The sequence below is a fragment of the Corythoichthys intestinalis genome, chromosome 20, assembly GCF_030265065.1.
Source record: "Corythoichthys intestinalis isolate RoL2023-P3 chromosome 20, ASM3026506v1, whole genome shotgun sequence".
In the NCBI taxonomy this organism is placed as follows: Eukaryota; Metazoa; Chordata; class Actinopteri; order Syngnathiformes; family Syngnathidae; genus Corythoichthys; species Corythoichthys intestinalis.
The window spans coordinates 27,892,858-27,909,597 of NC_080414.1; the positions used below are offsets into that span (position 1 = coordinate 27,892,858).

General features: G+C 39.7%; 1 protein-coding gene across 1 annotated transcript in view; it reads left to right on the forward strand.

Annotated features, from left to right (window-relative positions):
• The window catches only part of prkdc (protein kinase, DNA-activated, catalytic subunit), a 93,946-nt gene that overhangs the window by 52,037 nt on the left and 25,169 nt on the right, over positions 1–16,740 (forward strand). The window contains exons 49-69 of the mRNA XM_057824608.1: positions 62–205; positions 309–460; positions 585–716; positions 804–915; positions 1,048–1,172; positions 3,644–3,793; positions 3,993–4,166; positions 4,414–4,512; positions 8,344–8,554; positions 8,721–8,895; positions 9,011–9,211; positions 9,328–9,440; positions 12,402–12,533; positions 12,606–12,785; positions 13,153–13,361; positions 13,432–13,570; positions 13,651–13,839; positions 15,714–15,938; positions 16,013–16,121; positions 16,361–16,463; positions 16,545–16,704. Coding sequence (XP_057680591.1) covers positions 62–205; positions 309–460; positions 585–716; positions 804–915; positions 1,048–1,172; positions 3,644–3,793; positions 3,993–4,166; positions 4,414–4,512; positions 8,344–8,554; positions 8,721–8,895; positions 9,011–9,211; positions 9,328–9,440; positions 12,402–12,533; positions 12,606–12,785; positions 13,153–13,361; positions 13,432–13,570; positions 13,651–13,839; positions 15,714–15,938; positions 16,013–16,121; positions 16,361–16,463; positions 16,545–16,704 — 3,234 coding nt within the window. The remainder of the gene's footprint in view (positions 1–61; positions 206–308; positions 461–584; positions 717–803; positions 916–1,047; positions 1,173–3,643; positions 3,794–3,992; positions 4,167–4,413; positions 4,513–8,343; positions 8,555–8,720; positions 8,896–9,010; positions 9,212–9,327; positions 9,441–12,401; positions 12,534–12,605; positions 12,786–13,152; positions 13,362–13,431; positions 13,571–13,650; positions 13,840–15,713; positions 15,939–16,012; positions 16,122–16,360; positions 16,464–16,544; positions 16,705–16,740) is intronic.

Consider the following 16,740-nt stretch of genomic DNA (forward strand, 5'->3'; position numbering starts at 1 on the left):
GGCATGTATTTTGCTCTTTTTTACGTTTTTATGTTATCTATTATTTTAACATTATCTACAGGTCTTCAGACCATATGCCAAGCACTGGCTGGGGCCTCTTCTTCAGCTTGTTGTATCCGGAAGCAACGGAGGAGAGGGCATCCATTTTATGGTTGTGGATATTGTGGTTACTGTACTGTCTTGGACAAGCGTAGCAAGACCCAAGGTCGTATAATTTATTATTTTTACTTGTGTTTATTGTAATAATACCATTGTAAATGGTCGCTCAAGAACATTGTGACATTTGTAACCATATTTTCTTCTCGCAGGGTAACGTCAAGGATGAGGTGCTCGCTAATCGGCTGTTAGAGTTCCTGATGAAGCATAGCTTTCATCAAAAAAGATCTGTGTTTCGTCATAATCTGGAAATCATCCGCACGCTGGTAGAGTGCTGGAAAGACTGCCTCTATGTGCCTCACAGGTTGGTGGTCCTGAAGACATTTTAAAATGCACAATTGCGGATTCTACTCCTTTTGTAGTGCAAATATTTTAGTGTTTAGCAACTTTAAAAATGACTGATATTTTAACTTATTGTCTGTTTTAAGTCTGATATATGAGCGCTTCTGTGGCACGGACCCAGAAAGTAAAGACAACTCTATTGGACTTCAATTGCTTGGAATCATCCTAGCCAACAACCTCTCTGCTTATGATGCCTCCTGTGGGATTCAGTATGATAGGTAAACCTGCATAATTGGAAATAGTGAATAATTTATTTTGTAAACCAAAGACTGATCATCTTTGATCCTACTGTATTTCTTTTACAGGTACATAAAGTCCCTCACCAACAACCTTACTTTTGTAAAGTATAAAGAAGTCTATTCTGCCGCTGCTGAGATCATTGGGCTTATGCTGAAGAACATGACTGGCGTTGAAAATGTATGGGATTTTCCCCAATATGGTTTTTATTACAGTTATAATATAAATATGAAAAATAGGTTAACATAAATGATACTCATAACTTGTGTTGTAAAAAGATTTCATTGTAACTTTTACAAATTATTCCCCTAGCATCACCAAGAACTTTTCGATCTTGCTGCAAATCAGATCACAAACCTGAAGAAAAAAGAGATGAATGACAAGTTCATTATTTGCATGAGCAAAGTTTCAACGCATTTTCCTCCATTCATGGATAGGTAAGCATCACTTTGTATTAGGGGCATGACAATATATCAAAAAGGTGATCTATCACGATAGTTTCTTGCCTAAAAAGGCCATCGATATGCTACCCGCTGAGAATCGATATATCGTTTTAAAAAGTCACTGTTTTAAAAGGATCCAAGGATAGAAAGACTTGTAGTTCTTAAAAGATAAACAATAGTGAAGTCTATGGATAAACATTATTATGAGTTAAAATAATTTGATATTGAAACCCCTCTTGATGTTTTCGTTTTTATACAACTTGTAAAATTAGTTTAACTAGGCGGTCGCCATTGTTGTTGACGTCGCAGGGCGGTGAAGTCACATGGTTACGCTACCAGGCTTCCAGAGTATGAGTCTAGCGAGTCAGCAACATCATCTGTTCAACCTTTCAATTTGAACTCAAGAGGAACATTAATGAGCATGACGGCACTGTCGATATTTCACGAAACAAGCAGCAAAAGCGAACTGAACAGCAAAGACGAGACAAGACTAGGGAAAAAAACGGTGTTCTGCCAAAATGTGTTACACCAGCGAAACGTGCTACAAGAGTCAAATTTGACAACCAACGTACAACTGTGCGCTTTCAGCTTGTTTTGTTTAGATGCATACAGACAGAAAATACTTAAGATGCCTTAAGAAAATACTTAAATGTAGTAATATCAAATAGGGGTGGTTTAAATATCCTACGTGGCTAATGTCGTCAACAGATCAACAATCTGCTTTAAAGCTACCACAAGAAAACCCAATGCTAAAAAGTATGAGAGGGAAACGCATGCATTTTGAGGCAATGAAAAGGGAATAAAAGACTCAATAAAAACACAAATACTAAGTACTTGCCACTTTTAACCGATGAGCACCTGTGTTGGACGTCTCGCCGCGTTGAAGGAATTGCAGTAACAGGTTAGTAGTATTTGTTGAGTGACAGTCTACGTCATCACCTCGAGCGTCCTTTGCGCGCTTAAAAACATGACTCCCGCCATAGGTCAATGCTGATGATGATGATGATGATGTTGATGATGATGATGACAAATGACAATAAATTCAATTAAAAAAAAACATGTACTAAATATTAGAGATTTTTAAATCAATGGCAATATTTTATGTGCTTATAATAACATACTTGAGCAAAAGAGAACAATTGTGGCTTATTACAGCCTACAAGTGTTTAAGTCCGAGGTTCCCTTTACAAAAAATTTTGAATAAAGGAACCAACAGGTTGTCAACAAAATCGTCCATTTAAATAGTCTGTTAGCTTACTGGCTGCCATTGACGCCGCTGGGCGTCCTATTGATTTTGACTGGATTGGACCTCTAGTGCTGTCAATGGCACTGAAACTAGAGCCACATACAGCCAGATTTCCCATTAACAGGTCACTTCCTGTTCAATTTAGGGCATTTACAGGTTACTTCATTTACAGGAAGTGACATGTAAATGCCCCAAAATTAACAGGAAGTGACTGAAAATCAACAGGAAACAGTGGCATGGGAAGTGGGGGGTTGAGGGTGCTGTAGCACCCCTAAATGTTGAATAAGGCGCTATTGGAACGGAAAAACAAACTGTTGACAGAGGAGGCGTTAACATGGCAAAAAAACGAATTTGCAATTTTGTCTTTACAATAATAGTGAAATTTTCTAAAATTCGAAGTCTACACTAGTGAAGATGATTGTCCTTTTTTTGTCTTCAAATAGGTAAGACATGCTTGCATTTTAGCCATATTCTTGTTTGTTGTTGCTACTGAGCTGCCGCCATGCAGAGCGCTGTTGGATAGTCGTGTGCAATTTATTATAGTGTTGTGAAAAGGGGGAGTTAAACAGAGGCTTATTGGCCCTTTTAGTTTTCAAATGTGTTCGTCTAGATGCGGGGATATGCATTACAATACCCGGGGGCTTTTATTTCCAATACAAAAACTCCAACCCACACTGTAGGCAAAATAGAACTCTGTCTTTGTAGTGGCCCAGTAGTATTACCTAAACTATCCAGCATGCATCTGTACTGCCATTGTGCACGCCTTGTATGGAGAAAACGGGCGAGCATGACAAATTTGGATCGAAACGGCTGTTTTTGGATGGGAAAAACTAAAAAAGGATCCTCAGCACCCCCTGCTGTGAGTGACTTCCAGGTGACAGGACAGGAAATGACCTGAAATGCCCCAAAATTAACTCACTGCCTAGCATTGACTGCCACTGACCGCCAAAGGCATCAAATCTGTTTTCTTTCATACGCTGCCAATCTTCCACTTTAAACGGATTGGACGTCTACTAGTGATAAGCTCATTCCAGTTCACAGCAGAAGGATAAAAATATCATTGTTCATTGTTGATCATTGTTATCGTGAGCCTTATATCGCAAATTGTGTTGTGCGGTTCTCAGAGGTTCCTTCCCACCACTACTTTGAATACACCTTGGTAAAAAAATGTCTGTATTACAGTACGGTTGTGGCATGCTTTCCTCTTTGGCTTTTGCAGGTTTGTCAATCCTGTGTTCTACCAGCTGCCAAAAATGCACGGCCTACTAAAAATGAACTGTTTGGAGTGCGTGTTGAGTCGTGCTGATGTCATCCCGGATATTTTTTTGCAGCTTAAGACCACAGGATTTATTCAGATTTTGAGCCATAGGTAAGCATCACAAAGTTTTTTTTTTTTTAACTTACCAAAAGATTCCATGTAGTTCAATCTTATAATGTAATTGTTGTGATACTTTGCCATTATTATTACTATGCTATCATTTCACTTTTCCAGATGACTTTATCCTTATCCCTGTGTAGTATTATCTTTCCTTCTTTATTATTTTATTATTGTTCTTCTACGCATTCAGGGATGAAGCAGTGCAGAGAGTGTGTCTGGAAATCATTCACAAAATTCTTGCTCGCCTGACTCCGCCTCAACTTCAGGAGTTCCTTGGAGCTGTGACAGCGTTTGTCTCCCACCCATCACCGGTGTGCCGAGAGAAAATGTATGACATCCTCATGTGGATCCAGGACAACTACAAGTAAGCATTATAACATTTACCTTCAGTAGATTGTTAAAAATGTTTGTCATAATAGGGATGTACACTTGATTTAATTTTACCCAAGGAAGCATAATTTCACATTTTTCCACAAAAACCTTTTTTTTTTTGTTTTGTTTTGTTTAGAAGCTATAAGAAACTACCAAACAGAAATGGTATTGACATCAATAAAAATTGGGATTTGGGTTATTTTGACGCTTGACTGGCTTGACATTGTTGTTCCATCCAGTGATGAAGAGAGCATGTCTGACAACATATCGCTGGAAGTTTTGAATACAGCAAAAGACGCGCTACTTCAAGGATTGTCTGAGGAGAACCAGGGCCTTCAGTAAGTACTAAATCAACTAATCATTCAAAAGACACTGTTAAGGCCAGACTTCTCCAATTGTGGATTGATTGTGGTCTTCATTTTAACACAAATTCCTGCCAAAGTATTCACACACAGTCGTATCTTGACATACGATCGCATTGACATACGATCCTTTCGACATCCGACGTAAAATTTGACTTGTCATTTGTCTCGACATACTACGATTTATGACAGTGTCGCAATTTCGTTGTTTTCGCGCAAGAGGGACACACGGTGGATTTTCATGTCCCAGAAAGATTAGTGCAAGTGGTGAACAAAGGAAAAAGGTGACACTAACCATTGAAATTAAGACAGAAATGATAGAAGGTATGAGCGTAGTGTGCGTGTGGGTTGACTGGCTTGACAATACGGCAATATTTCTATAATCTTGACAGTCCTCAAGCAGATGTATCCTCTTCTAACCCACCCGCTGTCTCCTCTGCGCTCCGTTCACCAGTCTCTATAAATTAAGGTGATAATAAAAGCACTTTTTAATTTCCAATTTATTATTATTTTAACATCGGCAAGGAAGTCACCAGCTTCGTCAGGGTTTTTTAATCATTAACTTCATAACTTGTGCAACACAATACTACTGTCCGCCGTAGCCGACATCAACAACAGCATTAAAAGAGAAAGTAAAACTTCCACTCTTCCGCACCTCTCTCACTTTGTCAGTCACATGATGCGTTCAGGAACAGCATGCAAAACACAACCATTACATTAGAACCCGATTCCTTACATTTTTATTATTATTACAGTTGCCCGATAATGACTTTTTAACCAATATCCCGATATTGTCCAACTCCAAACATCCGATACCGAGATCAAACCAATACCGATATGTGCGGTCATGGCCTTAACATATTACGGTTGACTATACTGTAATGCCCCATTGGATGCTTTAATAATTGTAAATGTACAACCTTCAAGGTTTTCAAAATTAATATTATGTGAAAAATAAGAACTTCAACTGAAATTATGGAAAAAGTGCCTATATTGCACCACTGTATTTAGTGTTGGAATCAAAATAATGCAAACATAATTTTTGGGGATGAAGTGTGAGTACAAAATGCCAAAAAGGCACTTATTCTGTCCTCAATGTGTGTGTGTGTGTGTGTGTGTGTGTGTGTGTGTGTGTGTGTGTGTGTGTGTGTGTGTGTGTGTGTGTGTGTGTGTGTGTGTGTGTGTTTGGGGGGCGGAAGATTACACAAATCAACAGATAGCGAACAAATCAGGTTCTAAAGAGAAGTCAGACGCTGGAGTAAAGTTTTTGCATTTCTGTGGCCATCTTTCTCTTGACAAGAGCACTTATCCTATTAAAAACAACAAAAAATTGTGTCAATAACATAGTCATAAATAAACAAGGTATACACCATGGGGGGGGGTCACCAGACACCAGAAACACAGGCAGGCACTGAATAGACATGACAGCACTGCCATATGCAGATTGGCCTAAAACAGATAATAAAAAACTGATGTCGATATTGTCTGATTCATTTTAAAATGCTTTTATTGCCTGATATTATCGGCTACCCGCTAATATCGGACAATCCTAATCATTATTATTATTCTGATTTGTATATATAATTTATTTTTTTGCTATGTGTAATTGGTATTTGTAATTGTACCTGCAGTATTTATTAAGGATTTAGCGTAGGTTTTTGGGGCGTGGAACGAATTAATCGAATAATAATGTGTTCTTATGGGAAAATCCAGCTCCATATGACCGTTTCGACTTACAAACCACGCCCTGGAACGAATTAAATTTGTATTTAGAGGTACCACTCTAGTCTAAAATGAGTCTTTCTTTTATACTGCAATACTCTTAATTCAGAGAAGATGTCTCGGCGTATTACTATCCAAAAACCATATTGTTTTCATTAGTGATGCACGATAATGCATTTTTCAGCCGATACCGATAACCGATAATTTCCTCCTCGTTCCAACCGATAACCGATAATGTCAAGCCGATAATTTTATTAAAGATTTATGTAAAATTTTAAAGTATACACAAGAGAAAATATTGCTGTGCAAAAATAATATTGCTCTTTTTTTTTTTTCAACATCAAATGTGAACAAGTAGTAGTAGTAGTAAATTCCAACATCTAAATAAAGACAGATTGTCTGACATTGTGTAATGGTAAACTTTTGGCAACAATTACTTACAGAGTAAATACATAAGTTGCACAAAAATGGCTTTAAAAGTATGCCATTCCTAAAGTATAACATTACTACACAGCAAAAACACAGCTCCTTAAGACTAGTTAAAGTCCCTTGTTTTCAGTGTAAATCTATTGGAAATAAGTTAAATTAACTGCCAGCACTTCAAGTATATTTCACTCAGATTTCTTGAAGAAAAATGGCCAGCTGAAAATAAGATTAACAGCCTTATTTTAAGCAATAAATTATTATATATAATCCTAAAAAAAAAAAAATTTTTTAAACTTGTCAGATATGTTCTTTATTCAAGAATATGTATGGTTCAAAACATTATTTGAAAGCAATTTTTTCTTGATTTAGGTGAAAAATGACCTTATTTTTTTAGATGTTTGGGCTTAATAAGAACAAATTGCAATATTTAGTTCAAGTAAGTGGAATAATCTGGCGCATTCAACTAGTCTTCAACACTCAAACAAGATGGGGAAAATTATTTGACTAGATTTAAGAAGAACGATCTGATTAAGACGTCATAAATTTAAAGCGTACTGAATGCATTACTGACTGGATGTCTTCTTTGTGTCGTTTGGTGCATGTTACAATTATCAACTAACCACTGTGCCGTCATGATAAACATGGTTTGTTGACATCACCTGTGTAAATGTCCGTGGTAAAACTGATGTGATCGACATGTCTTTCACGAAGAATCGTGGTCGTATAAACTGCATTATTTTTTCATCCAGGGGTTTGGCTATCGGGTCATTTCGGGAATTTCCTCCCGCCTGTGCCCTTCAGTCCGCCCGGCTGCCAAATTAGCACCCGCGCCAGGCCTCTGTCTTGAACCGGAGTGGCGGCGGCAGCAAAGTTCGTACCGTATACCCGCCCGCCCCGGCCAGCTCGCTGCGGCGCATTCGGTGCATGGCTCTGCTCTCATGCTCTAACCGCCTAGGGCGGGGTGGCGGCCTGCCGGACCGGCGGGCTCCGTCGGAAGACAGCTACTTGTCAACTATCGATCTCGTGAGGTGTTTAGCCATAGATGGGAGTTTACCACTCGCTTTGGGCTGCATTCCCAAACACCCCGACTCCGGGAGGACCGCAGCGTCTCTGTATCGTCACAAGCCCCGTAGCTTCCTTTATAGTTTATTTGTTAACAATAGCTTTAGCATTCGTGCTAGCAGCAGCATATTCGTTCCAAAAATCATTGTGATGCAGTTTTAAATGGCTGCTGGGTTAGTGCTAGTGGTGTTCAATGAGGACGCTTTCTTTAGGCCTTGAGGAACTGTTTTGTAGATGGCAAGAGCGTCGTTTATTTCATTTCACACACGGGAAACGCACGCTAGTGAGAGCGCCTCAATACTGATGTGTAACACCGCCTCCTCTATGACGCCGTACTCCTAAACCCCTCCTCCCACAGGGGCTTCAGAGAGGGGAGGGGTTGAACAGGCGGCAGTGAAGAAGTGGAGAAAACTGCTTGGTTGCGCACATTTGGAGGCTAAATCAAGTATATAATTATCGGATTGCATTATCGGTTGATTTTTTTTATTATCTGTGTGACGTCATAATTGCCATTATCGGCCGATAATTATCGGCAGCCGATATTATCGTGTATCTTTAGTTTTCATCATACTATTCCATCTTTTACCCTCATTTCAGGCTGTATGTCCGTAATTTCTGGAGTCAGGAGAAGCGACTTCCAAAGACAACTCTAGAGCGAATGATGACCGTGCTTAATTCATTGTATACATGCCAAATCGAGAGATGCTTCTTAAGCTTGGCTACCAATCTGCTGTTGGAAATGACCAGTCAGAGTCCTGATTTCAAACGAAACATCTTTGAGTATCCTCTTTCGGAATGCACCTTCCAGGTAGGTTTTGTCTCACCGATTTACAGTGGGGAGAACAAGTATTTGATACACTGCCAATGGGAAGACCCATTGGCAGTGTATCAAATACTTGTTCTCCCCACTGTAAGTTGGACAATTTGGTCCTGCATTGGACTTATCTTGGAACTGTTACTCTTCTTCCCAATAGGATTATTTGATTGATTCTAACTGGCGCTTCAGGAATACGGTGATGACTCCAATGTTTATTGAAACACAAAGCTCCCAAAATCCTGAGAGCGTGTCACAGTCCCAATCAGGAGATATGAAAGGGAAGCTTCGAGCAACTCAAACCTCACTTCAGTTTACCCAAACTCAAACAGCAGGTACTCCAAATAGTCTGACTTTGTAAAAATGTGTATATTTAGTACATATCTTGATACTACTAGCTGGTAAAAGTTTTGGGCGAAAAGGTCAACTATCCTTTGATTATCTCGACAGGTCGACACACAGCATATAACTGGCTTACTGGCAGCAGTGTGGACTCATTTGCTGACTATACAGTGTCCGAGTCACTGTCCTCCTTGATTGTGTTTGAAAAGAAAGCATTAAGGGAAAATCGAGGATGGCGAGCAGTTGGAGAAGGCTTTGGTCAACGCCGCCTCACTGCGTCAACAGACGAAGTGGACAGTAAGGCAAATGGTCAGTAAACTTTGGCTCTGCAGTTTTCAAATATTTTGATGAACTTTCAAATGCTAGCTTTGTATGCCCCAGATGGACATTGAAGAAAAATAAGCTATTGTGTGTCTTTTCAACAGCAGAGAATGAGAACCGTAAGAAAATCCTTCAATTGAGACGCAGATTTCTCAAGAACCAGGATGAAAGCCTGATTTTTGCACAAAAAGAAATCCAAAAACAAAAACGTCTGAAGGTAATACACTCAAAAACATTTTGGAATGTACGAAGTGTCAAATATGATCTACAAACACCACAAATGCAGGCTCCCGACTTTATGTATTTAGATGAGGCCAAAAAAAAAAAAACCCACCATAATAATCAAATAACGCATGAGCCGTCCGTCCCAAGAGCGTGAGCGCACTCTGGTGTGCTCGATCGTAATCATAGGACTCAGGGGGTTAATACCAGTGCTTAATTTGTAAATCATAAGGTGCCGGAACGCAAAGTACATATGACAGTGCAGGGATGACAAGACGGGCACAGGTCCCGGAACATACGAAAATTGTGCTGAAAAGCAACACTCAAATGCCCACTTGCCATGCTATGGGACTTACAAGCCTCCATTTCAGATAATAGCCATTGTATAAATGTTATGACAACAATTTACAATTATTTAGGCTATACTCTGCAGAGCACGGGCAATTGCCCACATATCCACAGGTGGGACTTACAGTAGCGTACAGTGTAACTTGAAAACTTTTTTTTTTTTTTTTAAATCTGAGATAACAATAAATAAAACAAACCCATTGTTTCGCGAGTTTCTTTCCCCCTGTCTTCTCTGGCCCCAGAGTTCCCACCGCCTTACAAATTGTGCAGCCCAAACCTGAACATTAGGGTACTGGCCTGTTGCTCCGGCTGTTGGTGGTCCACCTGGCAGACCGCTGGCCCCCTCTCCGGGTGGTGCTTATCCTGACTAGCTGCTGCCACGGTAGCAGCCTCCTGCCTCAGTTTGGCTGGCTGTCTGTGAACTTTGCTAGCTGCTGCGGCGCTAGCCTCCTACTGCACCTGGTGTTCTGCCCGTTAGCATGATCGCTGCAGCTGCCTTCATCGCCGGTTGTTGCTTTTCTGATTCGTTTTGAACCATCTTCCTTCTTTTTGAAAAAAGATGTTTAATCCAACTGTCTTTTTGGCATGTTGAAACAATGTTTAATCCTGGCTGCTTGCCCCCCTAGATGCCGCAAATTTTGCCACAAGTTATTTATTTTTTTATGTCAGGGGTGTGATTTGTTGGTCTAGCTTTTCAGTGCATCAACAAATCTCTGACTCTTTCAAATGACGTTAAATTTTTACAAACAGCATGCAATTCTTGGTATTTGTTCTGTAAATGAATTTATGCATATTGTTATTTTATTTTATACTGTAATGTCCGTAACTATGCACGGTCCCTTTAAGAGACGCAGGGACTGGAGAGCAGTGAGGTAGCAGGAAGCGAGGGGGAGACAGGCGAGAAGCAAAAGTTAGTGGTCGAATGTGGCGACAGTCAGCTGTTGTTTTGTTTATTGTTTTCTTATTGTTGCCACAAACTGGAGAAAGCCATCAAAGACTCCTCTCCTTCTTTCCCCCCATTCGGGGTTGTTACTATACATTTTTAAAAATGGTTTTATTAGTGCTGTCAAACGATTAAAAAATTTAATCTAGTTTATCGTATGTCAATTGTGTGATTAATCATGATTAATCACATTTCCCTCGGGATGAATAAAGTTGCTCTTCAGGGAAAAAAAATTTAGGAAAATACTATAATTGACTTAAAATTTGTTTTAAGATGAAATGTATGATGTGTGAATGAATTAATAATTAACCAAATAGTTTTAAAATTTTATTTAACAACTCAACTCGTATAAAAAAAATAAATAAATAAATTGTCTGTATTATACAGCAAAGCGTTTTAACAGATTAAAGTGCCTCAGACTAACAATGTGGCTCAAGTACCGTTTGGCATATTACCCAAAATTAACTGCCAATTTAAAGAGCAGACAAGCACAATACAGTAACAATAGCTAGTGTTTCAAAAAATGTGTTAACAACTTGTCTGTTAAATTCAACATTTCACACAAATAAATGCAGCATCTGCAGTTTTACACTAAATGGCCTGAAAGCTGTGTGAGATATAACAACAACAACAAAAAAGTCAATTTTCACACACTTAACTGAAAAACATTACACTAAACTGTGTGTAAAGGTGTTTAGAAACACTGCTTTAGTCAGCCATACTCTTATTTATTTTTTTTTTAATCAACTGCTCAGACCTTTTCTTTTGAACAATGTGCCCTGTCAAGGAAAACAGTCTCTCGCAAGAAACGGTTGTGGCAGGTGTGACCAAATACTTTTTTTGCGAGGTGGGCCAGCTTACTGTGGGCACTATTGTGCGCAGACCACCACTGTAGTGGACATGAGTCCATGCTGGTACTGCCTTGTACCTGTCTAGTGGTTTGTCATTGGTTGTTGTTGTTTGTTGTCATTGGATTTTCAAGGCCCTCGTCTTCGACAAAGTTAATGGGTCTACACTCTACAGTCTCTGGCTACCCATGTAGCAATAGCAGTAGTCAACCTACTTGGTTTCTTTTTGTTGGCAAGTCAGAGTCCGCACTCTGCCAGTGTAGCTTGATGACTGCGGCTTATTCCCGCAGTGTCAGCGTTATTGCTAACACTAGCGAAGATATGCTTTGTCCGAAGGTGGTACTTTAGGCTGGTTGAGCTTCAATCGAAGGACAGTTCATCACAGCAGTATGTGCACACAACTTTGGTTTTATCCAGGTTTGCATTAGGCAGCTTTTTAAAACGGAATTTCGTCATCATCCTCACTCATCGTGCCTTGCATTTTGTCCTGCATTGCCACGCGGAGAATGTAAACATCAGCGTGTGGGACTACGGGAGGCAGCTGTGGCCAATCTTAGTGTGAGCGGTAAATTGCGTTATTATTTTTTTTATGCGTTAATATTTCCAGATTAATCATGGTTGTTAACGCGTTATTGTTGACAGGCCTAGTTTTTATATTATTATTATTTTCTATACATGAGAGGTGCTGGATCTGCCCAAATTAGTCCCGGAACACAGGGAGGCCAAAATCTAAGACGTGCCGGACCTTGTTTCGGTAGGATTTGGCACAAATTAACCCCTGGTTAATACATATTCAGTCATTTTATGTGGTCTGCAGGAGCAAAAAGCTGACCAAAGACTGCGAAAGGAGGCTCAGGTGACTCTGTATCGCAACTACAGAGTGGGAGACTTTCCAGATGTCCAAATCCCATACAGTAGCCTTATTGCTCCCCTTCAAGCGGTTGCACAGGTAATCCTACCATTATTTTACTCTCAGCATCCAATACTTTGATGAATTGTGACTTTCTTGCATGCCTTTTAGAGGGATCCAATTCTGGCCAAACAACTGTTCAGTTCACTGTTTACCGGCATCCTTCAAGAAATGGAAACACAGAAACCCAGGCAGCAAGCGATTGAAATCAAAGAGGACCTTCGTTGCACTTTGAATAAATTCCTTGACAAGAGTACACTCTGCTTCCTACCATTTATAGCATGTGTGCAGGTATGTTTTGGCACGCATGTACACAAAGGGATGGACGATATACCTTTAAAATTGTTGTATTTAACTCATTTACTGTGACGACGTCCTATCCATTTGCAGCACAAATGGATTGGATGTCTATCTAGTGACAAATTATTTTAGATTATCACCAAAGCGATTAAAAGAGCCACAGTTTGTATGTTCCTGATTGAACTTCTATCATCGTCAACGGCAGAGAAAGAGTCAATCCAATTCTTTCCCCTTTTGGCTCGATGCCTTGAAAGTAATATTAAAACAATTTGATGTCTGTCTTTTCATATTCTTTGTAGCAGCATCTTGTGGCTATAAAATTTAAAGCGTAATTCTTCAAATCGTTTTGCCTTGAAAGGACATGTGCTATCGGCATAAAGACCTGCTGCATATTGATCCATCGCTCATCAGCTCCACATGCCTTGCAAGTCTCCAGCAGCCATCAGGGGTCCTACTACTGGAAGAAGGTCTGCTGCACGTTGGCATCCAGGATGAACCTCCTGCCAAAAGGTCACGGGGGCGCAAAGAAATCCCTCCAGATACCAAAAAATGGGTTCACCTTGCAAGGTATCAAAAGTCTTTAGCATAATACTAAAATCACAGGCAATTACAGACAACTACAATCTTTGTGCCACAGGCTTTACAGAGATTTGGAGGATTATGATGTCGTACGTGGCATCTTTGCCGGTAAAGTTGGGACTAAGCCAATCACCAGTGCTGCTCTTCAAGCTGAAGCCAGCACTGACTTTGCAGAAGCTGCAAAGCTCTACGATGAGGTATGTGAGCCCTTTGTGTTGAAATACTACATCATCACTCATTTAACTAATTTTCTGTGTTTTGTTTCTAACACTGCCAGGCTCTTAACACAAAAGACTGGACTGATGGCGAGCCCACCGAGTCTGAGAAGGACTTTTGGGAAATAGCTGCAATGGAAGCCTATAATCATTTAACTGAATGGAAATCTCTTCAGTACTGTTCCACGTTTTACATCAATGAAAATAGCCCATCCAGCCTTGAGAACATGTGGCTAGAGCCTCTCTACAAGGTAAGTGAATTGTAACTGATAATAATTGAGAAGCACTGGTCCAATGTAAGGGTATCTGTAATTTAGGGATTTAGCCATTATTATAATGGCTGTTATTTGTGTCCCCTTTTTGGAAATCAAAATATGATTGATCACCCTTGAATGACGTTGAGCCAGCATGTGTAGTCATTTGTTTTAATCCTTCTGCACATGCAGGTCAGTTTGCTCAGCACATCTTGGACTGCGAAATATTGCGCATGCGTGACATTTGAACGGGCTCAATGCACAAAGGCACTCTGAACCGGCACGCCAAAAAACAGATATGACAAACAATCGGAATTGTGCATTAAGACCTGTTGTATGAACTTAGCCTTACTAGTAGTCCTAGTCATATTTTAGTCATTTCAAAATGTGTTTGTTTTGTCTAGTTTTAGTTGACGAAATCTCATACAAGTTTTGTCTAGTTTTAGTCAAGTTGCTCATAATGTTTTCGTCTGTAATATTTAAGGGTTTTTGTCCAAAAATCAAGGTTTCCAACAATTTTGAATGAACATAGACGGACGAGCACATATTGTAATGCCAACTTATACACACTCAGCAGGAAAAGCAATACATTATTATCATTTAACCCACATTGAAACCACGAGCTGTATGTAAAAAAAAAATGTTGTCCAAACACTTAGAAGTCTGGATTTTTGTTGTTGTTGCTATTCTTAGAGTCTAGCCAGAAGTTGCAGGCATCCAGTATTTCCCAGTAATTGCTCATTTACCAAACAAAACAGCTGTAGAGGGCTAATAGCTACAGTAATTGCAATTTCGCCAACTGGCTCTCAACTAGACCTACTGACCAGAAAAGCCAAGTAGCTGTCCTTTAGACTGGCCAGTGCTTAAAAGGACGCTTGCCATTTTGAAGCTAATGCTAACGTGAATGCTAAGCTAACGCTAGGAGTTACATTTTGCAATTGATGATCACTCAGCAGTGCAGCACAGACCTTTAAAGGCTAAAGCAGTATTGCATATTCTCTCTTGCCAAAACAAGAAAACAAATCTCAGTGTTTCCAAACAAGCAAGATGGTGCTCATCCTAGCTTTAGGCACAACTCCGGTGAGGAGAATGAGGGAGAGGCTTAGCACATCTCACATGAGTGACACGACCTAAATACTGCTATGATGCAAGCTGACGTACTCTACGTACAATATGAAAATGTCTCACATTGTGAACATGGCAAAAGCTATGCCACATTTTCGTCTCGTCAGACAGAAACTGGCATTTGTCTCATTATGTTCTAGTCCCCCAAGCCACATTTTTAGCTTGTCATCGTGACATCATTATGAAAAAATTGTTCCTCGACGAAATATTTTCGTTATCGTCACTGTTGACGAAAACAACACTGCCCCACTGGATGCTTTACTAATGATAAATGTAACAACTTCAAGGTTTTCCATATAAACATTCTGTGAAAAATAAGAGAATAACTTCAACTGAAGTTAAAGGTAAAAGTGCCTATGTTGTGCCACTAAAAGTGCCTATGTTGTGCCACTATATTATTGTTGAAATCAAAATAATGCAAAGATCAGTTTTTGCCTCAAGTGCACATTGCCAAAAAGCATATGCCTATCGGCCCAAAACTGATAATGAAAGACTGAAGTTGATATTATACGATTTCATTTTAAAATGCGTTTATGTTAGCTCTCAGTAGCATTGCAAGCTCAATATGACTTACTTTACCAAGGGGAGACCATATGAGGAGAGGATACACTGACTAACAGATAAAACTTGGAGAGGGAAGACAGGACAGATCAGGGTATGCGAGGGCAAGGTTAATGTACAAGCAGTGCTAATGAGAATTAGTGAGTTGTCATCTTAAATGTCTAGTCTTGTTTGTTTGATTTTAGGAAATGTACCTACCGCACATGATCCGAAGCATGCTAAAGCTTCTGCAGTTAGGTGAGCAAGACCAAAGTCTTCTCGGCTTCATAGACCAAGCCATGAAGGTGGAGGAGCGTAAAAAGCTACTGGAGAGTCATTACAGCCAAGAACTCGGCTTACTTTACATCCTGCAAGAGGACTATGATCGTGCTAAGTACTACACCAACTCTGCCATGCAGCTTTTTGTGGAGGTATGCTAATTAAATGATAGATGATTGAACCGCATCTCATGATTTTGGTTTTAACTACAGTCTCTTCCATCCAGAGTTACTCAAGCGTCGACACACTGCTGACTCAAAGTCGTCTTACCATTCTGCAGTCTGTTCAGGCCTTGACTGAAATCCAGGACTTCCTGCAGTTTATCAAAGGAGAAGGTGAGGAGAGGACTTCCTGGTTCTGTTAAGGAAAGATAAACAATTCTTAGCGAAAAATGGAAATGTTACTTCATATGACTTAATTGAGATTAAGGTGTGTAATTACACAGAATGGACCTTTTTATGATTGAATTTAAACCGTGGGTGATGTTTACTTGAGGTAGTAGACTTAGTCTGTCTCTCTAATGAAGTCTTTGAATCTTGAATATGCATAATATTCATTGTGAATCATGCTTCAGTGTCTGTGAGATCCCTCAAGCAACTCATCAGTACATGGACTGAGCGATATCCTGATGCTAAAATGGATCCGGTGAACATCTGGGATGATATAATTACATCTCGGTGAGGAAAAAAAAAAAAGAATGCTTATTATTATTTCATAAGATTAAATCAAACCCCTCCTTTTATATATCGCCTTCCCAGATGTTTCTTCCTGGACAAAATCAGACAAAAGCTTCAAAGCCATCCAGACACCAACAGCATGGATTTGGATGATGAAGACGCAGCAGAAGACGTTAACACTTTAGTTAACAATTGCAAGTTCAACATGAAGCTGCACATGGCTGATAGCGCCAGGAAACAGGTGACCAAAATGACAGTTAGCCGCCACATTATGGCC